This window comes from Oncorhynchus gorbuscha, linkage group LG20 (genome assembly GCF_021184085.1).
Source record: "Oncorhynchus gorbuscha isolate QuinsamMale2020 ecotype Even-year linkage group LG20, OgorEven_v1.0, whole genome shotgun sequence".
In the NCBI taxonomy this organism is placed as follows: Eukaryota; Metazoa; Chordata; class Actinopteri; order Salmoniformes; family Salmonidae; genus Oncorhynchus; species Oncorhynchus gorbuscha.
In genome coordinates, this window is record NC_060192.1 from 43,602,481 (window position 1) to 43,630,037 (window position 27,557).

A 27,557-nucleotide genomic window follows, 5' to 3' on the forward strand; every position below is an offset into this window, starting at 1 on the left:
GGGACCTGGGTCAGAAGGATAGTAGATGGGACCTGGCTACATAGGGTCAGAAGGATAGTAGATGGACCTGGCTACATAGGGTCAGGAGGATAGTAGATGGGACCTGGCTACATAGGGTCAGAAGGATAGTAGATGGACCTGGCTACATAGGGTCAGAAGGATAGTAGATGGACCTGGCTACATAGGGTCAGGAGGATAGTAGATGGACCTGGCTACATAGGGTCAGAAGGATAGTAGATGGACCTGGCTACATAGGGTCAGAAGGATAGTAGATGGACCTGGCTACATAGGGTCAGGAGGATAGTAGATGGACCTGGCTACATAGGGTCAGAAGGATAGTAGATGGACCTGGCTACATAGGGTCAGGAGGATAGTAGATGGACCTGGCTACATAGGGTCAGAAGGATAGTAGATGGACCTGGCTACATAGGGTCAGAAGGATAGTAGATGGACCTGGCTACATAGGGTCAGAAGGATAGTAGATGGACCTGGGTCAGAAAGATAGTAGATGGACCTGGCTACATAGGGTCAGAAGGATAGTAGATGGACCTGGCTACATAGGGTCAGAAGGATAGTAGATGGGACCTGGCTACATAGGGACAGAAGGATAGTAGATGGACCTGGCTACATAGGGTCAGGAGGATAGTAGATGGACCTGGCTACATAGGGTCAGGAGGATAGTAGATGGACCTGGCTACATAGGGTCAGGAGGATAGTAGATGGACCTGGCTACATAGGGTCAGGAGGATAGTAGATGGACCTGGCTACATAGGGTCAGAAGGATAGTAGATGGACCTGGCTACATAGGGTCAGGAGGATAGTAGATGGACCTGGCTACATAGGGTCAGAAGGATAGTAGATGGACCTGGCTACATAGGGTCAGGAGGATAGTAGATGGACCTGGCTACATAGGGTCAGAAGGATAGTAGATGGACCTGGCTACATAGGGTCAGAAGGATAGTAGATGGACCTGGCTACATAGGGTCAGAAGGATAGTAGATGGACCTGGCTACATAGGGTCAGAAGGATAGTGTAAACAATAAAATAACATTATTAAGATAAGTGAATGAAAAGAAAATGTAAAACGTGAAACATGTTTTAATCATTATTATCAGGTAAGTTTCACTTACAGGTAGCTGGGTCCAGGGGCAGGTAGCTGGGTCCAGGGGCAGGTAGCTGGGTCCAGGGGCAGGTAGCTGGGTCCAGGGGCAGGTAGCTGGGTCCAGGGGCAGGCAGAAGGCCATACACAGGAAACAAACTACATATGTACAGTACCAAAACAAACTACATATTTACGGTACCAAAACACAGTACGAAAATGAATGATCTTTGCAGAAAAAGTTTGGAATCCGGCGTCGTTTTGTGTATCAGTTCATAAAACATGTGCCATTGAATTGGTACATTGAAAATCTCTTCCCAACTATTTTGCAATCTGTGTGGCACGGCTGTCAATTCATTGGTCCTTAAATTAAAATGCTGTACTTTTTTAGTCATCACAATTTTGTTGGTCTTTAATGCCGATGGACAAGTTCCTTACTTTTTCCCCCTTGTGTGTGTGTGTGTGTGTGTGTGTGTGTGTGTGTGTGTGCTGCTGGGTGTGTGTGTGTGTGTGTGTGTGTGTGTGTGTGTGTGTGTGTGTGTGTGTGTGTGTGTGTGTGTGTGTGTGTGTGTGTGTGTGTGTGTGTGTGTGTGTGTGTGTGTGTGTGTGTGTGTGTGTGTGTGTGTGTGTGCGTGTGTCTGTGGGTGCTTCTGTGTGTGTGGGTGCATGTGTGTGTGTGAATGTGTGTGTGTGTGGGTGCTGTATTTTCCAATGGATTAGAGGTGATTAGGAAATGAAAGGATCCATTGTTCTGTGTTTACACACTGCACAGCGGAAGGATGGGGACGGAAAGGACGGGAGGTGGAGGGGAGAGGAGAAGGGAGGGGAGGTACGAGAGAACAGAAGAGAGAGAAGAGGGGAGAGGAGAGGGAGAGGAGGTACGAGAGAACAGAAGAGAGAGAAGAGGGGAGAGGAGAGGGAGAGGAGGTACGAGAGAACAGAAGAGAGAGAAGAGGGGAGAGGAGAGGGAGAGGAGGTACGAGAGAACAGAAGAGAGAGAAGAGGGGAGAGGAGAGGGAGAGGAGGTACGAGAGAACAGAAGAGAGAGAAGAGGGGAGAGGAGAGGGAGAGGAGGTACGAGAGAACAGAAGAGAGGGAAGAGGGAAGAGGAGAAGGGAGGGGAGGTATGAGGGAACAGAGAGAGAAGAGAGAAGTAGAGAAGTAGACATGGGTTTTAAAGAAAGAGAAGGAAGTGAAGAGAGAGGGACCGAGAGAAAGAGGGATAGAGAGAGAGGTTTTACTGTTAATTACTAATATTTGATTGTTTATGTTGTTCAATTTATTTCTTCTCACATTTGTTTATTGTCTATTTCACATATGTTTCTCATGTCAATAAAACCCCTTTTGAATTGAATTCGGGGGGGGGGGGGTAGAGAGAGAGTGGTGTCGGGGGTAAAACATATGACATTATAAAATCCATGTACACAAATACAAAGTGTGCGGTTAAAATTGGCAAAAAACACACACATTTCTTCACACAGGGTCGTGGGGTGAGACAGGGATGCAGGATAAGCCCTACCCTCTTCAACATTTATATCAATGAATTGGCGCAGGCACTAGAACAGTCTGCAGCACCCGGCCTCACCCTTCTAGAATCTGAAGTCAAATGTCTGCTGTTTGCTGATGATCTGATGCTTCTGTCACCAACCAAGGAGGGCCTACAGCAGCACCTAGATCTTCTGCACAGATTTTGTCAGACCTGGGCCCTGACAGACCTGGGCCCTGACAGACCTGGGCCCTGACAGACCTGGGCCCTGACAGACCTGGACCCTGACAGACCTAGGACCTGACAGACCTGGGCCCTGATAGACCTGGGCCCTGACAGACCTAGGCCCTGTCAGACCTGGACCCTGACAGACCTAGGACCTGACAGACCTGGGCCCTGACAGACCTGGGGCCTGACAGACCTAGGACCTGACAGACCTGGACCCTGACAGACCTGGGCCCTGACAGACCTGGGCCCTGACAGACCTGGGCCCTGACAGTAAATCTCTGTAAGACCAAAATAATGTTCCACAAAAGGTCCCGTTCCCAGGACCAGAAATACAAATTTCATCTAGACACTGTTCCTCTAGAACACACAAAACACTATACATACCTCGGCCAAAACATCAGCGCCACGGGTAACTTCCACAAAGCTGCGAATAAGCTGAGAGACAAGGCAAGAAGGGCCTTCTATGCCATCAAAGGGAACCAAAAAATTGACATACCAATTAGAAAGGACACCGTAGGCAGACCTGGCTCTCAAGAGAAGACAGGCTATGTGCACACTGCCCACAAAATGAGTTGGAAACTGAGCTGCACTCCCTAACCTCCAGCCAAATGTATGACCAGATTGGAGAAACATAAACTCAGCAAAAAAAGAAAGATAATTCCTAAAAATCCAAATAACATCACAGATCTTCATTGTAAAGGGTTTAAACACTGTTTCCCATACTTGTTCAATGAACCATAAACAATTAATGAACATGCACCTGTGTAACGGTCGTTAAGACACTAACAGCTTACAGACGGTAGGCAATTAAGGTCACAGTTATGAAAACTAAGGACACTAAAGAGGCCTTTCTACTGACTCTGTAAAACATCAAAAGAAAGATGCCCAGGGTCCCTTTTCATCTGAGTGAGCGTGCCTTAGGCATGCTGCAAGGAGACATGAGGCCTGCAGATGTGGCCAGGGCAATAAATTGCAATATCCGTACTGTGAGACTCCTAAGACAGCGCTACAGGGAGACAGGACGTACAGCTGATCGTCCTCGCAGTGGCAGACCACGTGTGACAACACCTGCATGGGATCAGTACATCTGAACATCACACCTGCGGGATAGGTACAGGATGGCAACAACAACTGCCTGAGTTTCACCAGGAACGCCCAATACCTCCATCAGTGCTCAGACTGTCCGCAATAGGCTGAGGGAGGCTGGACTGAGGGCTTGTAGGCCTGTTGTAAGGCAGGTCCTCACCAGACATCACCGGCAACAACGTCGCCTATGGGCACAAACCCACCGTCGCCGGACCAGACAGGACTGGCAAAAAGTGCTCTTCAAGGACGAGTCACGGTTTTGTCTCACCAGGGGTGATGGTCGGATTCTTGTTTATCATCGAAGGAATGAGCGTTACACTGAGGCCTGTACTCTGGAGCGGGATCGATTTGGAGGTGGAGGGTCCGTCATGGTCTGGGGCGGTGTGTCACAGCATCATTGGACTGAGCTTGTTGTCATTGCAGGCAATATCAACGCTGTGGGTTACAGGGAAGACATCCTCCTCCCTCATGTGGTACCCTTCCTGCAGGCTCATCCTGACATGACCCTCCAGCATGACAATGCCAGCAGCCATACTGCTCGTTCTGTGCATGATTTCCTGCAAGACAGGAATGTCAGTATTCTGCCATGGCCGGATCTCAATCCCTTTGAGCACGTCTGGGACCTGTTGGATCGGAGGGTGAGGCCTAGGGCCATTCCCCCCAGAAATGTCCGGGAACTTGCAGGTGCCTTGGTGGAAGAGTGGGTAACATCTCACAGCAAGAACTGGCAAATCTGGTGCAGTCCAAGAATAGGAGATGCACTACAGTACTTAATGCAGCTGGTGGCCAAACCAGATACTGACTGTTACTGTTACTGTTACTGTTACTTTTGATTTTGTTCAGGGACACATTATTCCATTTCTGTTAGTCACATGTATGTGGAACTTGTTCAGTTTATGTCAGTTGTTGAATCTTATGTTCATACAAATATTTACACATGTTAAGTTTGCTGAAAATAAACAGAGTTGACAATGATAGGACGTTTCTTTTTTTGCTGAGTTTATTTCCCTCAGTTTACACAGATCCACATAGAATTTGAAAACAAACCCAATAATGATAAACTCCCATATCTACTGGGTGAAATACCACAGTGTGCCGTCACAGCTGCAAGATTTGTGACCTGTTGCCACGAGAAAAGGGCAACCAGTGAAGAACAAACACCATTGTAAATACAACCCATATTTATGTTTATTCATTTTCCCTTTTGTACTTTAACTATTTGCACATCATTACAACACTGTATATAGACATAATATGACATTTGAAATTTATTTTTTAAACTTCTGTGTGTGTAATGTTTACTGTTAATTTTTATTGTTTATTTCACTTCTATTTATTATTTGCTCAACTTAGTTTAGCTGTTAATATATGTTTCCCACACTTATAAATCCCTTCAAACTGAAATAGAAACTGAATTGAGAGAGAGAGAGGAGGGGGGGTTTAGAGAGATGGGATCAGTCTGAGGAGATTCATCCTGTAGTCCATTCTTTTGGACGAGGTGAATGGATGAGGTGAATGGATGAAATGAATAGATGAGGTGAATGGATGAAATGAATAGATGAGGTGAATGGATGAGGTGAATGGATTTTTATTTTTTATTTTACCTTTATTTAACCAGGCAAGTCAGTTAAGAACAAATTCTTATTTTCAAAGACGGCCTAGGAACAGTGAGTTAACTGTTCAGGGGCAGAACGACAGATTTGTACCTTGTCAGCTCAGCTTGCAACCTTCCGGTTACTAGTCCAACGCTCTAACCACTAGGCTACCCTGCCACCGGTGAGGTGAATGGATTAAATGAATGGATGAGGTGAATGGATTAAATGAATGGATGAGGTGAATGGTTTAAATGAATGGATGAGGTGAATGGATTAAATTAATGGATGAGGTGAATGGATTAAATGAATGGATGAGGTGAATGGTTTAAATGAATGGATGTTGGTGATTGGATGACTGATATGAATGAACTATGTATCATTTATATCCACATATACAAGGTAAAGCCGTGATTCAATCCGCCCTTTTTTCAGCACGTTTTAAAGACCATGTTCCTGCGCTCGGGGAGACCACTGTCGGCTCAATCTGAAATCACCTTTAAATGAAGCATTTCCCAATTCTGCAATCAGATTTAATCCCGGCCCTAACGAATGCATGTTGTCGACTTGACTTTTAAAAATAAAGTACCAAAGAGCCGACATCTACAGGTACATTACCATCTCCTCAAGCATTGGGAAAATTGTCTTTAAAAAGTACCAGGTGGGTCAGCTGTACTAACACAACATCTCCCCCTTTAGTACCAGGTGGATCAGCTGTAATAACACAACATCTCCCCCTTTAGTACCAGGTGGATCAGCTGTAATACCACAACATCTCCCCCTTTAGTACCAGGTGGGTCAGCTGTACTAACACAACATCTACCCCCAGTACCAGGTGGGTCAGCTGTAATAACACAACATCTCCCCCTTTAGTACCAGGTGGGTCAGCTGTACTAATACAACATCTCCCCTTTTAGTACCAGGTGGGTCAGCTGTAATAACACAACATCTCCCCCTTTAGTACCAGGTGGGTCAGCTGTAATAACACAACATCTCCCCTTTAGTACCAGGTGGGTCAGCTGTAATAACACAACATCTCCCCTTTAGTACCAGGTGGGTCAGCTGTAATAACACAACATCTCTGTACTAACACCCCTTTAGTACCAGGTGGGTCAGCTGTAATAACACAACATCTCCCCTTTAGTACCAGGTGGGTCAGCTGTAATAACACAACATCTACCCCTTTAGTACCAGGTGGGTCAGCTGTACTAACACAACATCTACCCCCAGTACCAGGTGGGTCAGTTGTAATAACACAACATCTACCCCAGTACCAGGTGGGTCAGCTGTACTAATACAACATCTCCCCTTTTAGTCCCAGGTGGGTCAGCTGTAATAACACAACATCTCCCCCTTTAGTACCAGGTGGGTCAGCTGTAATAACACAACATCTCCCCCTTTAGTACCAGGTGGGTCAGCTGTACTAACACAACATCTCCCCCTTTAGTACCAGGTGGGTCAGCTGTAATAACACAACATCTCCCCCTTTAGTACCAGGTGGGTCAGCTGTAATAACACAACATCTCCCCCTTTAGTACCAGGTGGGTCAGCTGTAATAACACAACATCTACCCCCAGTACCAGGTGGGTCAGCTGTAATAACACAACATCTACCCCCAGTACCAGGTGGGTCAGCTGTAATAATACAACATCTCCCCCTTTAGTACCAGGTGGGTCAGTTGTAATAACACAACATCTCCCCCTTTAGTACCAGGTGGGTCAGCTGTAATAACACAACATCTCCCCCTTTAGTACCAGGTGGGTCAGCTGTACTAATACAACATCTCCCCCTTTAGTACCAGGTGGGTCAGTTGTACTAACACAACATCTCCCCCTTTAGTACCAGGTGGGTCAGCTGTACTAACACAACATCTCCCCCCAGTACCAGGTGGGTCAGCTGTAATAACACAACATCTCCCCCTTTAGTACCAGGTGGGTCAGCTGTAATAACACAACATCTCCCCCCAGTACCAGGTGGGTCAGCTGTACTCCGTAGCCGAGGCCAGTAAGAACGAGACAGGGGGAGGAGAGGGAGTGGAGGTGTTGAAGAATGAACCATACGAGAAGGATGGGGAGAAGGGACAGTACACACACAAGATATACCACCTGCAGAGGTACACACACACACACACACACACACACACACACACACACACACACACACACACACACACACACACACACACACACACACACACACACACACACACACACACACACACACACACACACACACACCTACATACACACACACACACATAAACACATTTACACACACACACACACACACACACACACACACACACACACACACACACACACACACACACACACACACACACACACACACACACACACACACACACACACACACACACACACACACACACACACACACACACACACACACACACACATTTACACACACCACACACACACACACACATAAACACATTTACACACACATACATACACACACACACACATAACACACACACACACACACACACACACACACACACACACACACACACACACACACACACACACACACACACACACACACACACACACACACACACACACACACACACACACACACACACACACACACACACACATACATATATACAGAAGCATGCAGGTACCACTAACCCAGTAATTGTTGTTAAGACATCTATGCTATATCAAATCTCTCTCTCTCTCCCTCTCTGTCTCTCTCTTTCTCTCTCTCTCTGTCTCTCTCTTTCTCTGTCTCTCTCCCTCTTTCTGTCTCTCTTTCTGTTTGTCTCTCTCTCTCTCTCTCTCTCTCTCTCTCTCTCTCTCTCTCTCTCTCTCTCTCTCTCTCTCTCTCTCTCTCTCTCTCTCTCTCTCTCTCTCTCTCTCTCTCTCATCATCTCTCTCTCTCTCATCATGTCTCTCTCTCTCATCATGTCTCTCTCTCTCTCATCATGTCTCTCTCTCTCTCATCATGTCTCTCTCTCTCTCTCATCATGTCTCTCTCTCTCTCATCATGTCTCTCTCTCTCTCTCATCATGTCTCTCTCTCTCTCTCATCATGTCTCTCTCTCTCTCTCTCTCTCTCATCATGTCTCTCTCTCTCTCATCATGTCTCTCTCTCTCTCATCATGTCTCTCTCTCTCTCATCATGTCTCTCTCTCTCTCTCATCATCTCTCTCTCTCTCTCATCATGTCTCTCTCTCTCTCATCATGTCTCTCTCTCTCTCTCATCATGTCTCTCTCTCTCATCATGCTCTCTCTCTCTCTCTCATCATGTCTCTCTCTCATCATGTCTCATCCTGTCTCTCTCTCATCATGTCTCTCTCTCATCATGTCTCTCTCTCTCTCTCTCATCATGTCTCTCTCTCATCATGCCTCTCTTTCTCTCTCATCCTGCCTCTCTTTCTCTCTCATCCTGCCTCTCTTTCTCTCTCATCCTGCCTCTCTTTCTCTCTCATCCTGCCTCTCTTTCTCTCTCATCCTGCCTCTCTCTCTCTCTCATCATGTCTCTCTCTCTCATCATGTCTCTCTCTCTCTCTCATCATGTCTCTCTCTCTCATCATGTCTCTCTCTCTCTCATCATGTCTCTCTCTCTCATCATGTCTCTCTCTCTCTCATCATGTCTCTCTCTCTCTCTCATCATGTCTCTCTCTCTCTCATCATGTCTCTCTCTCTCTCTCATCATGTCTCTCTCTCTCTCTCATCATGTCTCTCTCTCTCTCTCTCATCATGTCTCTCTTTCTCTCTCATCATGTCTCTCTCTCTCTCTCATCATGTCTCTTTCTCTCTCATCATGTCTCTCTCTCTCTCATCATGTCTCTCTCTCATCATGTCTCTCTCTCTCTCTCTCTCTCATCATGTCTCTCTCTCTCTCTCATCATGTCTCTCTCTCTCTCTCTCTCTCATCATGTCTCTCTCTCTCTCATCATGTCTCTCTCTCTCTCATCATGTCTCTCTCTCTCTCTCATCATGTCTCTCTCTCTCATCATGTCTCTCTCTCATCATGTCTCTCTCTCTCTCATCATGTCTCTCTCTCTCTCATCATGTCTCTCTCTCTCTCATCATGTCTCTCTCTCTCTCATCATGTCTCTCTCTCATCATGTCTCTCTCTCATCATCATCATGTCTCTCTCTCTCTCATCATGTCTCTCTCTCTCTCTCATCATGTCTCTCTCTCTCATCATGTCTCTCTCTCTCATCATGTCTCTCTCTCTCATCATGTCTCTCTCTCTCTCATCATGTCTCTCTCTCTCTCATCATGTCTCTCTCTCTCTCATCATGTCTCTCTCTCTCATCATGTCTCTCTCTCTCATCATGTCTCTCTCTCTCATCATGTCTCTCTCTCTCATCATGTCTCTCTCTCTCTCTCATCATGTCTCTCTCTCTCTCTCATCATGTCTCTCTCTCTCTCTCATCATGTCTCTCTCTCTCTCATCATGTCTCTCTCTCTCTCTCATGTCTCTCTCTCTCTCTCATCATGTCTCTCTCTCTCTCTCATCATGTCTCTCTCTCTCATCATGTCTCTCTCTCTCTCATCATGTCTCTCTCTCTCTCTCATCATGTCTCTCTCTCTCTCATCATGTCTCTCTCTCTCTCTCATCATGTCTCTCTCTCTCTCATCATGTCTCTCTCTCTCATCATGCCTCTCTCTCTCTCTCATCATGTCTCTCTCTCTCTCTCATCATGTCCTCTCTCTCTCTCTCATCATGTCTCTCTCTCTCTCATCATGTCTCTCTCTCTCTCTCATCATGTCTCTCTCTCTCTCATCATGTCTCTCTCTCTCTCTCATCATGTCTCTCTCTCTCATCATGTCTCTCTCTCTCTCATCATGTCTCTCTCTCTCTCTCATCATGTCTCTCTCTCTCTCATCATGTCTCTCTCTCTCTCATCATGTCTCTCTCTCTCTCTCTCTCTCATCATGTCTCTCTCTCTCTCTCATCATGTCTCTCTCTCTCTCATCATGTCTCTCTCTCTCTCTCATCATGTCTCTCTCTCTCTCATCATGTCTCTCTCTCTCTCATCATGTCTCTCTCTCTCTCATCATGTCTCTCTCTCTCTCTCATCATGTCTCTCTCTCTCTCTCATCATGTCTCTCTCTCTCTCATCATGTCTCTCTCTCTCTCTCTCTCATCTCATCTCTCTCTCATCATGTCTCTCTCTCTCTCTCATCATGTCTCTCTCTCTCTCTCATCATGTCTCTCTCTCTCTCATCATGTCTCTCTCTCTCTCTCATCATGTCTCTCTCTCTCATCTCTCTCATCATGTCTCTCTCTCTCTCTCATCATGTCTCTCTCTCTCTCATCATGTCTCTCTCTCTCTCTCATCATGTCTCTCTCTCTCTCTCATCATGTCTCTCTCTCTCTCATCATGTCTCTCTCTCTCATCTCTCTCTCTCATCATGTCTCTCTCTCTCTCATCATGTCTCTCTCTCTCATCATGTCTCTCTCTCTCTCATGTCTCTCTCTCTCATCATGTCTCTCTCTCTCTCATCATGTCTCTCTCTCTCTCATCATGTCTCTCTCTCTCTCTCTCATCTCTCATCTGTCTCTCTCTCTCTCATCATGTCTCTCTCTCTCATCATGTCTCTCTCTCTCTCTCATCTCTCTCTCTCTCTCATCATGTCTCTCTCTCTCTCATCATGTCTCTCTCTCTCTCATCATGTCTCTCTCTCTCTCTCTCATCATGTCTCTCTCTCTCTCATCATGTCTCTCTCTCTCTCTCTCATGTCTCTCTCTCTCTCTCTCTCATCATGTCTCTCTCTCTCTCATCATGTCTCTCTCTCTCTCTCATCATGTCTCATCTCTCTCTCATCATGTCTCTCTCTCTCATCATGTCTCTCTCTCTCATCATGTCTCTCTCTCTCTCTCATCATGTCTCTCTCTCTCTCTCTCATCATGTCTCTCTCTCTCTCATCATGTCTCTCTCTCTCTCATCATGTCTCTCTCTCTCTCATCATGTCTCTCTTCTCTCTCTCATCATGTCTCTCTCTCTCTCATCATCTCATCTCTCTCTCTCTCATCATGTCTCTCTCTCTCTCTCATCATGTCTCTCTCTCTCATCATGTCTCTCATCATCTCATCATGTCTCTCTCTCTCTCTCATCATGTCTCTCTCTCTCTCTCTCATCATGTCTCTCTCTCTCTCTCTCATCATGTCTCTCTCTCTCTCTCTCATCATGTCTCTCTCTCTCTCTCTCTCTCTCATCATGTCTCTCTCTCTCTCATCATGTCTCTCTCTCTCTCATCATGTCTCTCTCTCTCTCTCATCATGTCTCTCTCTCTCTCTCATCATGTCTCTCTCTCTCTCATCATCTCTCTCTCTCTCTCATCATGTCTCTCTCTCTCTCATCATGTCTCTCTCTCTCTCATCATGTCTCTCTCTCTCTCATCATGTCTCTCTCTCTCTCATCATGTCTCTCTCTCTCTCATCATGTCTCTCTCTCTCTCATCATGTCTCTCTCTCTCTCTCATCCTCTCTCTCTCTCTCTCATGTCTCTCTCTCTCATCATGTCTCTCTCTCTCTCATCATGTCTCTCTCTCTCTCATCATGTCTCTCTCTCTCTCATCATGTCTCTCTCTCTCATCATGTCTCTCTCTCTCTCTCATCATCTCTCTCTCTCTCATCATGTCTCTCTCTCTCTCATCATGTCTCTCTCTCTCTCATCATCATGTCTCTCTCATCATGTCTCTCTCTCATCATGTCTCTCTCTCTCATCTGTCTCTCATTCTCTCTCATCATGTCTCTCTCTCTCTCTCTCTCTCTCTCATCATGTCTCTCTCTCTCTCTCATCATGTCTCTCTCTCTCTCATCATGTCTCTCTCTCTCTCATCATGTCTCTCTCTCTCTCTCATCATGTCTCTCTCTCTCATCATGTCTCTCTCTCTCTCTCATCATGTCTCTCTCTCTCATCATCTCTCTCTCATCATGTCTCTCTCTCTCTCTCATCATGTCTCTCTCTCTCTCATCATGTCTCTCTCTCTCTCTCATCATGTCTCTCTCTCTCTCATCATGTCTCTCTCTCTCTCATCATGTCTCTCTCTCTCTCATCATGTCTCTCTCTCTCTCATCTCTCATCATGTCTCTCTCTCTCATCATGTCTCTCTCTCTCTCATCATCTCTCTCTCATCTCTCTCTCTCTCATCATGTCTCTCTCTCTCATCATGTCTCTCTCTCTCTCTCTCATCATGTCTCTCTCTCTCTCATCATGTCTCTCTCTCTCTCTCATCATGTCTCTCTCTCTCTCTCATCATGTCTCTCTCTCTCTCATCATGTCTCTCTCTCTCTCATCATGTCTCTCTCTCTCTCATCATGTCTCTCTCTCTCTCATCATGTCTCTCTCTCTCTCATCATGTCTCTCTCTCTCTCATCATGTCTCTCTCTCTCTCATCATGTCTCTCTCTCTCTCTCATCATGTCTCTCTCTCTCTCTCTCATCATGTCTCTCTCTCTCTCATCATGTCTCTCTCTCTCTCATCATCTCTCTCTCTCTCATCATGTCTCTCTCTCTCTCTCATCATGTCTCTCTCTCTCTCATCATGTCTCTCTCTCTCTCATCATGTCTCTCTCTCTCTCATCATGTCTCTCTCTCTCATCATGTCTCTCTCTCTCTCATCATGTCTCTCTCTCTCTCATCATGTCTCTCTCTCTCTCATCATGTCTCTCTCTCTCTCATCATGTCTCTCTCTCTCTCTCTCATCATGTCTCTCTCTCTCTCATCATCTCTCTCTCTCTCTCTCATCATCATCTCTCTCTCTCTCATCATGTCTCTCTCTCTCTCATCATGTCTCTCTCTCTCTCTCATCATGTCTCTCTCTCATCATGTCTCTCTTTCTCTCTCATCATGTCTCTCTCTCTCTCATCATGTCTCTCTCTCTCATCATGTCTCTCTCTCTCTCATCATGTCTCTCTCTCTCTCTCATCATGTCTCTCTCTCTCTCTCATCATGTCTCTCTTTCTCTCTCATCATCATGTCTCTCTCTCTCATCTCTCTCTCTCTCTCTCATCATGTCTCTCTCTCTCTCTCATCATGTCTCTCTCTCTCTCATCATGTCTCTCTCTCTCTCATCATGTCTCTCTCTCTCTCATCATGTCTCTCTCTCTCTCTCATCATGTCTCTCTCTCTCTCATCATGTCTCTCTCTCTCTCATCATGTCTCTCTCTCTCTCTCTCATCATGTCTCTCTCTCTCATCATCTCTCTCTCTCTCTCATCATGTCTCTCTCTCTCTCATCTCTCTCTCTCTCATCATGTCTCTCTCTCATCATGTCTCTCTCTCTCTCATCATGTCTCTCTCTCATCATGTCTCTCTCTCTCTCATCATGTCTCTCTCTCTCTCATCATGTCTCTCTCTCTCTCTCATCATCTCTCATCATGTCTGTCTCTCTCTCTCATCATGTCTCTCTCTCTCTCATCATGTCTCTCTCTCTCTCATCATGTCTCTCTCTCTCTCATCATGTCTCTCTCTCTCTCATCATGTCTCTCTCTCTCTCATCATGTCTCTCTCTCTCTCATCATGTCTCTCTCTCTCTCATCATGTCTCTCTCTCTCTCTCATCATGTCTCTCTCTCTCTCATCATGTCTCTCTCTCTCTCATCATGTCTCTCTCTCTCTCATCATGTCTCTCTCTCTCTCTCTCATCATGTCTCTCTCTCTCTCTCTCTCATCATGTCTCTCTTTCTCTCTCATCATGTCTCTCTCTCTCTCATCATGTCTCTCTCTCTCTCATCATGTCTCTCTCTCTCTCTCATCATGTCTCTCTCTCTCTCATCATGTCTCTCTCTCTCTCTCATCATGTCTCTCTCTCTCTCATCATCTCATCATGTCTCTCTCTCTCATCATGTCTCTCTCTCTCTCATCATGTCTCTCTCTCTCTCTCATCATGTCTCTCTCTCTCTCTCATCATGTCTCTCTCTCTCTCATCTCTCTCTCTCATCATGTCTCTCTCTCTCTCTCATCATGTCTCTCTCTCTCTCATCATGTCTCTCTCTCTCTCTCATCATGTCTCTCTCTCTCTCATCATGTCTCTCTCTCTCATCATGTCTCTCTCTCTCTCTCATCATGTCTCTCTCTCTCTCATCATGTCTCTCTCTCTCTCATCATGTCTCTCTCTCTCTCATCATGTCTCTCTCTCTCTCTCATCATGTCTCTCTCTCTCTCATCATGTCTCTCTCTCTCTCATCATGTCTCTCTCTCTCTCATCATGTCTCTCTCTCTCTCATCTCTCTCTCTCTCATCATGTCTCTCTCTCTCTCATCATGTCTCTCTCTCTCTCATCATGTCTCTCTCTCTCTCATCATGTCTCTCTCTCTCTCATCATGTCTCTCTCTCTCATCATGTCTCTCTCTCTCTCTCATCATGTCTCTCTCATCTCTCATCATGTCTCATCTCTCTCTCTCATCATGTCTCTCTCTCTCTCATCATGTCTCTCTCTCTCTCTCATCATGTCTCTCTCTCATCTGTCATGTCTCTCTCTCTCATCATCTCTCTCTCTCTCATCATGTCTCTCTCTCTCATCATGTCTCTCTCTCTCTCTCATGTCTCTCTCTCTCTCATCATGTCTCTCTCTCTCTCATCATGTCTCTCTCTCATCTCTCATCATGTCTCTCATGTCTCTCTCATCATGTCTCTCTCTCTCATCATGTCTCTCTCTCTCATCATGTCTCTCTCTCTCTCATCATGTCTCTCTCTCTCTCATCATGTCTCTCTCTCTCTCATCATCTCTCTCTCTCTCTCTCTCATCATGTCTCTCTCTCTCTCTCATCATGTCTCTCTCTCTCTCATCATGTCTCTCTCTCTCTCATCATGTCTCTCTCTCTCTCATCATGTCTCTCTCTCTCTCATCATGTCTCTCTCTCTCTCATCATGTCTCTCTCTCTCTCATCATGTCTCTCTCTCTCTCATCATCATCTCTCTCTCTCTCATCATGTCTCTCTCTCTCTCATCATGTCTCTCTCTCTCTCTCATCATGTCTCTCTCTCTCTCATCATGTCTCTCTCTCTCTCATCATGTCTCTCTCTCTCTCATCATGTCTCTCTCTCTCTCTCTCTCATCATGTCTCTCTCTCTCTCTCATCATGTCTCTCTCTCTCTCTCTCATCATGTCTCTCTCTCTCATCATGTCTCTCTCTCTCATCATGTCTCTCTCTCTCATCATGTCTCTCTCTCATCATGTCTCTCTCTCTCTCTCTCTCTCTCTCATCTCTCTCATGTCTCTCTCTCTCATCATGTCTCTCTCTCTCTCTCATCATGTCTCTCTCTCTCTCTCATCATGTCTCTCTCTCTCTCTCATCATGTCTCTCTCTCTCTCATCATGTCTCTCTCTCTCTCTCATCATGTCTCTCTCATCTCTCTCATCATGTCTCTCTTTCTCTCTCATCATGTCTCTCTCTCTCATCATCATGTCTCTCTCTCTCATCATGTCTCTCTCTCTCTCATCATGTCTCTCTCTCTCATCATGTCTCTCTCTCTCTCATCATGTCTCTCTCTCTCTCTCTCTCTCTCTCTCATCATGTCTCTCTCTCTCTCTCATCATGTCTCTCTCTCTCTCTCATCTCTCTCTCTCTCTCTCTCTCATCATGTCTCTCTCTCTCTCTCATCATGTCTCTCTCTCTCTCTCTCTCTCTCTCATCATGTCTCTCTCTCTCTCATCATGTCTCTCTCTCTCTCTCATCATGTCTCTCTCTCTCTCTCATCATGTCTCTCTCTCTCATCATGTCTCTCTCTCTCTCTCATCATGTCTCTCTCTCTCTCATCATGTCTCTCTCTCTCTCTCATCATGTCTCTCTCTCTCTCTCATCATGTCTCTCTCTCTCTCATCATGTCTCTCTCTCTCTCTCTCATCATGTCTCTCTCTCTCATCATGTCTCTCTCTCTCATCATGTCTCTCTCTCTCTCTCATCATGTCTCTCTCTCTCTCTCATCATGTCTCTCTCTCTCTCTCATCATGTCTCTCTCTCTCATCATGTCTCTCTCTCTCTCATCATGTCTCTCTCTCTCTCATCATGTCTCTCTCTCTCTCTCATCATGTCTCTCTCTCTCTCATCATGTCTCTCTCTCTCTCATCATGTCTCTCTCTCTCATCATGTCTCTCTCTCTCTCATCATGTCTCTCTCTCTCTCATCATGTCTCTCTCTCTCTCTCATCATGTCTCTCTCTCTCTCATCATCTCTCTCTCTCATCATGTCTCTCTCTCTCTCTCATCATGTCTCTCTCTCTCATCATGTCTCTCTCTCTCTCTCATCATGTCTCTCTCTCTCTCATCATGTCTCTCTCTCATCATGTCTCTCTCTCTCTCTCATCATGTCTCTCTCTCTCTCTCATCATGTCTCTCTCTCTCATCATGTCTCTCTCTCTCTCTCATCATGTCTCTCTCTCTCTCTCATCATGTCTCTCTCTCTCTCTCATCATGTCTCTCTCTCTCTCATCATGTCTCTCTCTCTCTCTCATCATGTCTCTCTCTCTCTCTCATCATGTCTCTCTCTCTCTCATCATGTCTCTCTCTCATCATGTCTCTCTCTCTCATCATGTCTCTCTCTCTCTCATCATGTCTCTCTCTCTCTCATCATGTCTCTCTCTCTCTCTCATCATGTCTCTCTCTCATCATGTCTCTCTCTCTCATCATGTCTCTCTCTCTCATCATGTCTCTCTCTCTCATCATGTCTCTCTCTCTCTCATCATGTCTCTCTCTCTCTCATCATGTCTCTCTCTCTCTCATCATGTCTCTCTCTCTCATCATGTCTCTCTCTCTCATCATGTCTCTCTCTCTCATCATGTCTCTCTCTCTCTCTCATCATGTCTCTCTCTCTCTCATCATGTCTCTCTCTCTCATCATGTCTCTCTCTCTCTCTCTCTCATCATGTCTCTCTCTCTCTCTCATCATGTCTCTCTCTCTCTCTCATCATGTCTCTCTCTCTCTCATCATGTCTCTCTCTCTCTCATCATGTCTCTCTCTCTCTCATCATGTCTCTCTCTCTCATCATCTCTCTCTCTCATCATGTCTCTCTCTCTCTCTCATCATGTCTCTCTCTCTCTCATCATGTCTCTCTCTCTCTCATCATGTCTCTCTCTCTCTCATCATGTCTCTCTCTCTCTCATCATGTCTCTCTCTCTCTCTCATCATGTCTCTCTCTCTCTCTCATCATGTCTCTCTCTCTCTCATCATGTCTCTCTCTCTCTCTCATCATGTCTCTCTCTCTCATCATGTCTCTCTCTCTCTCATCATGTCTCTCTCTCTCTCATCATGTCTCTCTCTCTCATCATGTCTCTCTCTCTCTCATCATGTCTCTCTCTCTCATCATGTCTCTCTCTCTCTCATCATGTCTCTCTCTCTCTCATCATGTCTCTCTCTCTCTCTCTCATCATGTCTCTCTCTCTCTCTCTCATCATGTCTCTCTCTCTCTCATCATGTCTCTCTCTCTCTCTCATCATGTCTCTCTCTCTCTCATCATGTCTCTCTCTCTCTCATCATGTCTCTCTCTCTCTCATCATGTCTCTCTCTCTCTCATCATGTCTCTCTCTCTCTCATCATGTCTCTCTCTCTCTCATCATGTCTCTCTCTCTCTCATCATGTCTCTCTCTCTCTCATCATGTCTCTCTTTCTCTCTCATCATGTCTCTCTCTCTCTCATCATGTCTCTCTCTCTCATCATGTCTCTCTCTCTCTCTCATCATGTCTCTCTCTCTCTCTCTCTCTCTCATCATGTCTCTCTCTCTCTCATCATGTCTCTCTCTCTCTCATCATGTCTCTCTTCTCTCTCTCATCATCTCTCTCTCTCTCTCTCATCATGTCTCTCTCTCTCTCTCTCTCTCATCATGTCTCTCTCTCTCTCTCATCATCTCTCTCTCTCTCATCATGTCTCTCTCTCTCTCATCATGTCTCTCTCTCATGTCTCTCTCTCATCATGTCTCTCTCTCTCTCATCATGTCTCTCTCTCTCTCTCTCATCATGTCTCTCTCTCTCTCATCATGTCTCTCTCTCTCTCTCATCATGTCTCTCTCTCTCTCATCATGTCTCTCTCTCTCTCTCATCATGTCTCTCTCTCTCTCTCCTCTCATCATGTCTCTCTCTCTCTCATCATCTCTCTCTCTCTCTCATCATGTCTCTCTCTCTCATCATGTCTCTCTCTCTCTCTCATCATGTCTCTCTCTCTCATCATCTCTCTCTCTCTCTCTCTCTCATCATGTCTCTCTCTCTCTCATCATGTCTCTCTCTCTCTCATCATGTCTCTCTCTCTCTCATCATGTCTCTCTCTCTCTCATCATGTCTCTCTCTCTCTCTCATCATGTCTCTCTCTCTCTCTCATCATGTCTCTCTCTCTCTCATCATGTCTCTCTCTCTCTCATCATGTCTCTCTCTCTCTCTCATCATGTCTCTCTCTCTCTCTCTCATCATGTCTCTCTCTCTCATCATGTCTCTCTCTCTCTCTCATCATGTCTCTCTCTCATCATGTCTCTCTCTCTCATGTCTCTCTCATCATGTCTCTCTCTCTCTCTCTCATGTCTCTCTCTCTCTCATCATGTCTCTCTCTCTCTCATCATGTCTCTCTCTCTCTCTCATCATGTCTCTCTCTCTCATCATGTCTCTCTCTCTCTCATCATGTCTCTCTCTCTCATCATGTCTCTCTCTCATCATGTCTCTCTCTCTCTCATCATCATCTCTCTCTCTCTCTCTCTCTCTCATCATGTCTCTCTCTCTCTCTCATCATGTCTCTCTCTCTCTCATCATGTCTCTCTCTCTCTCATCATGTCTCTCTCTCTCTCATCATGTCTCTCTCTCTCATCATGTCTCTCTCTCTCTCTCATCATCATGTCTCTCTCTCTCTCATCATGTCTCTCTCTCTCTCATCATGTCTCTCTCTCTCTCTCTCTCATCATGTCTCTCTCTCTCTCATCATGTCTCTCTCTCTCTCTCTCATGTCTCTCTCTCTCTCTCTGTCATCTCTCTCTCTCATCATGTCTCTCTCTCTCTCATCATGTCTCTCTCTCTCTCATCATGTCTCTCTCTCTCATCATGTCTCTCTCTCTCTCTCATCATGTCTCTCTCTCTCTCTCTCATCATGTCTCTCTCTCTCTCATCATGTCTCTCTCTCTCTCATCATGTCATCTCTCTCTCTCATCATGTCTCTCTCTCTCTCATCATGTCTCATCATGTCTCTCTCTCATCATGTCTCTCTCTCTCTCTCATCATGTCTCTCTCTCTCTCATCATGTCTCTCTCATCATGTCTCTCTCTCTCATCATGTCTCTCTCTCTCTCATCATGTCTCTCTCTCTCTCATCATGTCTCTCTCTCTCTCATCATGTCTCTCTCTCTCTCTCATCATGTCTCTTTCTCTCTCATCATGTCTCTCTCTCTCTCTGTCTCTCTCTCTCTCTCATCATCTCTCTCTCTCTCATCATGTCTCTCTCTCTCTCATCATGTCTCTCTCTCTCTCTCATCATGTCTCTCTTTCTCTCTCTCTCTCTCTCTCTCATCATGTCTCTCTCTCTCATCATGTCTCTCTCTCTCATCATGTCTCTCTTTCTCTCTCATCATGTCTCTCTCTCTCATCATGTCTCTCTCTCTCTCATCATGTCTCTCTTCTCTCTCATCATGTCTCTCTCTCTCTCATCATGTCTCTCTCTCTCTCTCATCATGTCTCTCTCTCTCTCTCTCTCTCTCATCATGTCTCTCTTCTCTCTCATCATGTCTCTCTCTCTCTCATCATGTCTCTCTCTCTCTCTCATCATCTCTCTCTCATCATGTCTCTCTCTCTCTCTCTCTCTCTCTCTCATCTCTCTCTCTCTCTCATCATGTCTCTCTCTCTCTCATCATGTCTCTCTCTCTCTCTCATCATGTCTCTCTCTCTCATCATGTCTCTCTCTCTCTCTCATCATCTCTCTCTCTCTCTCTCATCATGTCTCTCTCTCTCTCTCATCATGTCTCTCTCTCTCTCATCTCTCTCTCTCTCATCATGTCTCTCTCTCTCTCATCATGTCTCTCTCTCTCTCTCATCATGTCTCTCTCTCTCTCTCATCATGTCTCTCTCTCTCTCTCATCATGTCTCTCTCTCTCATCATGTCTCTCTCTCTCATCATGTCTCTCTCTCTCTCTCATCATGTCTCTCTCTCTCTCTCATCATGTCTCTCTCTCTCATCATGTCTCTCTCTCTCTCATCATGTCTCTCTCTCTCTCATCATGTCTCTCTCTCTCTCATCATGTCTCTCTCTCTCTCATCATGTCTCTCTCTCTCTCATCATGTCTCTCTCTCTCTCTCATCATGTCTCTCTCTCTCATCATGTCTCTCTCTCTCTCTCATCATGTCTCTCTCTCTCTCATCATGTCTCTCTCTCTCTCATCATGTCTCTCTCTCTCTCATCATGTCTCTCTCTCTCTCTCATCATGTCTCTCTCTCTCTCTCATCATGTCTCTCTCTCTCATCATGTCTCTCTCTCTCATCATGTCTCTCTCTCATCATGTCTCTCTCTCTCTCATCATGTCTCTCTTTCTCTCTCATCATGTCTCTCTCTCTCTCATCATGTCTCTCTCTCTCTCTCATCATGTCTCTCTCTCTCTCATCATGTCTCTCTCTCTCTCATCATGTCTCTCTCTCTCTCATCATGTCTCTCTCTCTCTCATCATGTCTCTCTCTCTCTCTCATCATGTCTCTCTCTCTCTCATCATGTCTCTCTTTCTCTCTCATCATGTCTCTCTCTCTCTCATCATGTCTCTCTCTCTCATCATGTCTCTCTCTCTCTCTCTCATCATCTCTCTCTGTCTCTCTCTCTGTCTCTCTCTCTCTCATCATGTCTCTCTCTCTCTCTCATCATGTCTCTCTCTCTCTCTCTCTCATCATGTCTCTCTCTCTCATCATGTCTCTCTCTCTCTCTCTCTCATCATGTCTCTCTCTCTCTCTCTCTCATCATGTCTCTCTCTCTCTCATCATGTCTCTCTCTCTCTCATCATGTCTCTCTCTCTCTCATCATGTCTCTCTCTCTCTCTCATCATGTCTCTCTCTCTCTCATCATGTCTCTCTCTCTCTCTCATCATGTCTCTCTCTCTCTCTCATCATGTCTCTCTCTCTCATCATGTCTCTCTCTCTCTCATCATGTCTCTCTCTCTCATCATGTCTCTCTCTCTCTCTCATCATGTCTCTCTCTCTCTCATCATGTCTCTCTCTCTCTCATCATGTCTCTCTCTCTCTCATCATGTCTCTCTCTCTCTCATCATGTCTCTCTCTCTCTCTCATCATGTCTCTCTCTCTCTCATCATGTCTCTCTCTCTCTCATCATGTCTCTCTCTCATCATGTCTCTCTCTCTCATCATGTCTCTCTCTCTCTCTCATCATGTCTCTCTCTCTCTCTCATCATGTCTCTCTCTCTCTCTCTCATCATGTCTCTTCTCTCTCATCTCTCTCTCTCTCTCATCATGTCTCTCTTTCTCTCTCATCATGTCATCATGTCTCTCTCTCATCATCATCTCTCTCTCTCTCTCATCATGTCTCTCTCTCTCTCTCATCATGTCTCTTTCTCTCTCATCATGTCTCTCTCTCTCTCATCATGTCTCTCTCTCTCTCATCATGTCTCTCTCTCTCTCTCATCATGTCTCTCTCTCTCTCTCATCTCTCTTTCTCTCTCATCATGTCTCTCTCTCTCTCTCATCATGTCTCTCTCTCTCTCTCATCATGTCTCTCTCTCTCTCTCATCATGTCTCTCTCTCTCTCTCTCTCTCTCTCTCTCTCTCTCTCTCTCTCTCTCTCATCATGTCTCTCTTTCTCTCTCATCATGTCTCTCTCTCTCTCTCATCATGTCTCTCTCTCTCTCATCATGTCTCTCTCTCTCTCTCTCATCATGTCTCTCTCTCTCTCATCATGTCTCTCTCTCTCTCATCATGTCTCTCTCTCTCTCTCATCATGTCTCTCTCTCTCTCATCATGTCTCTCTCTCTCATCATGTCTCTCTCTCTCTCTCATCATGTCTCTCTCTCTCTCTCATCATGTCTCTCTCTCTCTCTCATCATGTCTCTCTCTCTCTCTCATCATGTCTCTCTCTCTCTCATCATGTCTCTCTCTCTCTCATCATGTCTCTCTCTCTCTCATCATGTCTCTCTCTCTCTCTCATCATGTCTCTCTCTCTCTCTCATCATGTCTCTCTCTCTCTCATCATGTCTCTCTCTCTCTCTCATGTCTCTCTCTCTCTCATCATGTCTCTCATCTCTCTCTCTCTCATCATCTCTCTCTCTCTCATCATGTCTCTCTCTCTCTCTCATCATCTCTCTCTCTCTCTCTCATCATGTCTCTCTCTCTCTCTCATCATGTCTCTCTCTCTCTCTCTCATCATGTCTCTCTCTCTCTCATCATGTCTCTCTCTCTCTCATCATGTCTCTCTCTCTCTCTCATCATGTCTCTCTCTCTCTCATCATGTCTCTCTCTCTCTCTCATCATGTCTCTCTCTCTCTCTCATCATGTCTCTCTCTCTCTCATCATGTCTCTCTCTCTCTCTCATCATGTCTCTCTCTCTCTCATCATGTCTCTCTCTCTCTCTCTCATCATGTCTCTCTCTCTCTCTCATCATCTCTCTCTCTCTCTCATCATGTCTCTCTCTCTCTCATCATCATGTCTCTCTCTCTCATCATGTCTCTCTCTCTCTCTCATCATGTCTCTCTCTCTCTCTCTCTCATGTCTCTCTCTCTCTCTCATCATGTCTCTCTCTCTCTCATCATGTCTCTCTCTCTCTCATCATGTCTCTCTCTCTCTCTCATCATGTCTCTCTCTCTCTCATCATGTCTCTCTCTCTCTCTCTCATCATGTCTCTCTCTCTCTCTCATCATGTCTCTCTCTCTCTCATCATGTCTCTCTCTCTCTCATCATGTCTCTCTCTCTCATCATGTCTCTCTCTCTCTCATCATGTCTCTCTCTCTCTCATCATGTCTCTCTCTCTCTCATCATGTCTCTCTTCTCTCTCATCATGTCTCTCTCTCTCTCATCATGTCTCTCTCTCTCTCTCATCATGTCTCTCTCTCTCTCATCATGTCTCTCTCTCTCATCATGTCTCTCTCTCTCTCATCATGTCTCTCTCTCTCATCATGTCTCTCTCTCTCTCTCATCATGTCTCTCTCTCTCTCATCATGTCTCTCTCTCTCATCATGTCTCTTTCTCTCTCATCATGTCTCTCTCTCTCTCTCATCATGTCTCTCTCTCTCTCTCATCATGTCTCTTTCTCTCTCATCATGTCTCTCTCTCTCTCTCATCATGTCTCTCTCTCTCTCTCTCATCATGTCTCTCTCTCTCATCATGTCTCTCTTCTCTCTCATCATGTCTCTCTCTCTCTCATCATGTCTCTCTCTCTCTCTCATCATGTCTCTCTCTCTCTCATCATGTCTCTCTTCTCTCTCTCATCATGTCTCTCTCTCTCTCTCATCATGTCTCTCTCTCTCTCTCATCATGTCTCTCTCTCTCTCTCTCTCTCATCATCTCTCTCTCTCTCTCATCATGTCTCTCTCTCTCTCTCATCATGTCTCTCTCTCTCTCTCATCATGTCTCTCTCTCTCATCATGTCTCTCTCTCTCTCATCATGTCTCTCTCTCTCTCTCTCTCTCTCTCTCTCATCATGTCTCTCTCTCTCTCATCATGTCTCTCTCTCTCTCTCTCTCTCTCTCTCTCTCTCTCTCTCTCTCTCTCATCATGTCTCTCTCTCTCTCATCATGTCTCTCTCTCTCTCATCATGTCTCTCTCTCTCTCATCATGTCTCTCTCTCTCTCATCATGTCTCTCTCTCTCTCATCATGTCTCTCTCTCTCTCATGTCTCTCTCTCTCTCATCATGTCTCTCTCTCTCTCTCATCATGTCTCTCTCTCTCTCTCATCATGTCTCTCTCTCTCTCTCATCATGTCTCTCTCTCTCTCATCATGTCTCTCTCTCTCATCATGTCTCTCTCTCTCTCATCATGTCTCTCTCTCTCTCTCATCATGTCTCTCTCTCTCTCATCATGTCTCTCTCTCTCATCATCGTCTCTCTCTCTCTCATCATGTCTCTCTCTCTCTCATCATGTCTCTCTCTCTCATCATGTCTCTCTCTCTCTCATCATGTCTCTCTCTCTCTCTCATCATGTCTCTCTCTCTCTCTCTCATCATGTCTCTCTCTCTCTCATCATGTCTCTCTCTCTCTCATCATGTCTCTCTCTCTCTCTCATCATGTCTCTCTCTCTCATCATGTCTCTCTCTCTCTCATCATGTCTCTCTCTCTCATCATGTCTCTCTCTCTCTCTCATCATGTCTCTCTCTCTCTCATCATGTCTCTCTCTCTCTCATCATGTCTCTCTCTCTCATCATGTCTCTCTCTCTCTCATCTCTCTTTCTCTCTCATCATGTCTCTCTCTCTCTCTCATCATGTCTCTCTTCTCTCTCATCATGTCTCTCTTTCTCTCTCATCATGTCTCTCTCTCTCTCTCTCATCATGTCTCTTCTCTCTCATCATGTCTCTCTCTCTCTCTCATCATGTCTCTCTCTCTCTCTCATCATGTCTCTCTCTCTCTCATCATGTCTCTCTCTCTCTCTCATCATGTCTCTCTCTCTCTCATCATGTCTCTCTCTCTCTCATCATGTCTCTCTCTCTCTCATCATGTCTCTCTCTCTCTCTCATCATGTCTCTCTCTCTCTCTCATCATGTGTCTCTCTCTCTCTCTCATCATGTCTCTCTCTCTCTCTCATCATGTCTCTCTCTCTCTCATCATCTCTCTCTCTCATCTCTCTCATCATGTCTCTCTCTCTCTCATCATGTCTCTCTCTCTCTCTCATCATGTCTCTCTCTCTCTCATCATGTCTCTCTCTCTCTCTCATCATGTCTCTCTCTCTCTCATCATGTCTCTCTCTCATCATGTCTCTCTCTCTCATCATGTCTCTCTCTCTCTCATCATGTCTCTCTCTCTCATCATGTCTCTCTCTCTCATCATGTCTCTCTCTCTCATCATGTCTCTCTCTCTCTCATCATGTCTCTCTCTCTCTCTCATCATGTCTCTCTCTCTCTCTCATCATGTCTCTCTCTCTCTCATCATGTCTCTCTCTCTCTCTCTCTCATCATGTCTCTCTCTCTCATCATGTCTCTCTCTCTCTCTCATCATGTCTCTCTCTCTCTCATCATGTCTCTCTCTCTCTCTCATCATGTCTCTCTCTCTCTCATCATCTCTCTCTCTCTCTCATCATGTCTCTCTCTCTCTCTCATCATGTCTCTCTCTCTCTCTCATCATGTCTCTCTCTTCTCTCTCATCATGTCTCTCTCTCTCTCATCATGTCTCTCTTTCTCTCTCATCATGTCTCTCTCTCTCTCTCATCATGTCTCTCTCTCATCATGTCTCTCTTCTCTCTCTCATCATCTCTCTCTCTCTCTCTCATCATGTCTCTCTCTCTCTCATCATGTCTCTCTCTCTCTCTCATCATGTCTCTCTCTCTCTCTCATCATGTCTCTCTCTCTCTCATCATGTCTCTCTCTCTCTCTCATCATGTCTCTCTCTCTCTCTCATCATGTCTCTCTCTCTCTCTCATCATGTCTCTCTCTCTCTCTCATCATGTCTCTCTCTCTCATCATGTCTCTCTCTCTCTCTCATCATGTCTCTCTCTCTCATCATGTCTCTCTCTCTCTCATCATGTCTCTCTCTCTCTCATCATGTCTCTCTCTCTCTCTCATCATGTCTCTCTCTCTCTCTCTCATCATCTCTCTCTCTCTCATCATGTCTCTCTCTCTCTCATCATGTCTCTCTCTCTCTCATCATGTCTCTCTCTCTCTCTCATCATGTCTCTCTCTCTCTCTCATCATGTCTCTCTCTCTCTCTCATCATGTCTCTCTCATGTCTCTCTCTCATCATGTCTCTCTCTCTCTCATCATGTCTCTCTCTCTCTCTCATCATGTCTCTCTCTCTCTCTCATCATGTCTCTCTTTCTCTCTCTCTCATCATGTCTCTCTTTCTCTCTCATCATGTCTCTCTTTCTCTCTCATCATGTCTCTCTTCTCTCTCTCTCATCATGTCTCTCTCTCTCTCATCATGTCTCTCTCTCTCATCATGTCTCTCTTTCTCTCTCATCATGTCTCTCTCTCTCTCTCATCATGTCTCTCTCTCTCTCTCATCATGTCTCTCTCTCTCTCATCATGTCTCTCTCTCTCATCATGTCTCTCTCTCTCTCTCATCATGTCTCTCTCTCTCTCATCATGTCTCTCTCTCTCTCATCATGTCTCTCTCTCTCTCATCATGTCTCTCTCTCTCTCATCATGTCTCTCTCTCTCTCTCATCATGTCTCTCTCTCTCTCATCATGTCTCTCTCTCTCTCATCATGTCTCTCTCTCTCTCTCATCATGTCTCTCTCTCTCTCATCATGTCTCTCTCTCTCTCATCATGTCTCTCTCTCTCTCATCATCTCTCTCTCTCTCTCTCATCATGTCTCTCTTTCTCTCTCATCATGTCTCTCTCTCTCTCATCATGTCTCTCTTTCTCTCTCATCATGTCTCTCTCTCTCTCATCATGTCTCTCTCATCATGTCTCTCTCTCTCTCATCATGTCTCTCTCTCTCTCTCATCATGTCTCTCTCTCTCTCATCATGTCATCTCTCTCTCTCATCATGTCTCTCTCTCTCTCTCATCATGTCTCTCTCTCTCTCTCATCATGTCTCTCTCTCTCTCATCATGTCTCTCTCTCTCTCTCATCATGTCTCTCTCTCTCTCATCATGTCTCTCTCTCTCTCTCTCATCATCTCTCTCTCTCTCTCTCATCATGTCTCTCTCTCTCTCTCATCATGTCTCTCTCTCTCTCTCATCATCATCTCTCTCTCTCTCTCATCATGTCTCTCTCTCTCATCATGTCTCTCTCTCTCTCATCATCATGTCTCTCTCTCTCTCATCATGTCTCTCTTTCTCTCTCTCATCATGTCTCTCTCTCTCTCATCATGTCTCTCTTTCTCTCTCATCATGTCTCTCTCTCTCTCTCATCATGTCTCTCTCTCTCATCATGTCTCTCTTTCTCTCTCATCATGTCTCTCTCTCTCTCTCATCATGTCTCTCTCTCTCTCTCTCATCATGTCTCTCTCTCTCTCATCATGTCTCTCTCTCTCTCATCA

The 27,557-nt window shown here is 45.5% G+C and overlaps 1 protein-coding gene across 1 annotated transcript in view; it reads left to right on the plus strand.

Annotated features, from left to right (window-relative positions):
• The window catches only part of LOC124007373 (phosphatidylinositol transfer protein alpha isoform-like), a gene marked incomplete at its 3' end in the record, with an annotated part of 95,434 nt that overhangs the window by 22,359 nt on the left and 45,518 nt on the right, over window positions 1–27,557 (plus strand). Inside the window, exon 3 of the mRNA XM_046317877.1 lies at window positions 7,459–7,604. Coding sequence (XP_046173833.1) covers window positions 7,459–7,604 — 146 coding nt within the window. The remainder of the gene's footprint in view (window positions 1–7,458; window positions 7,605–27,557) is intronic.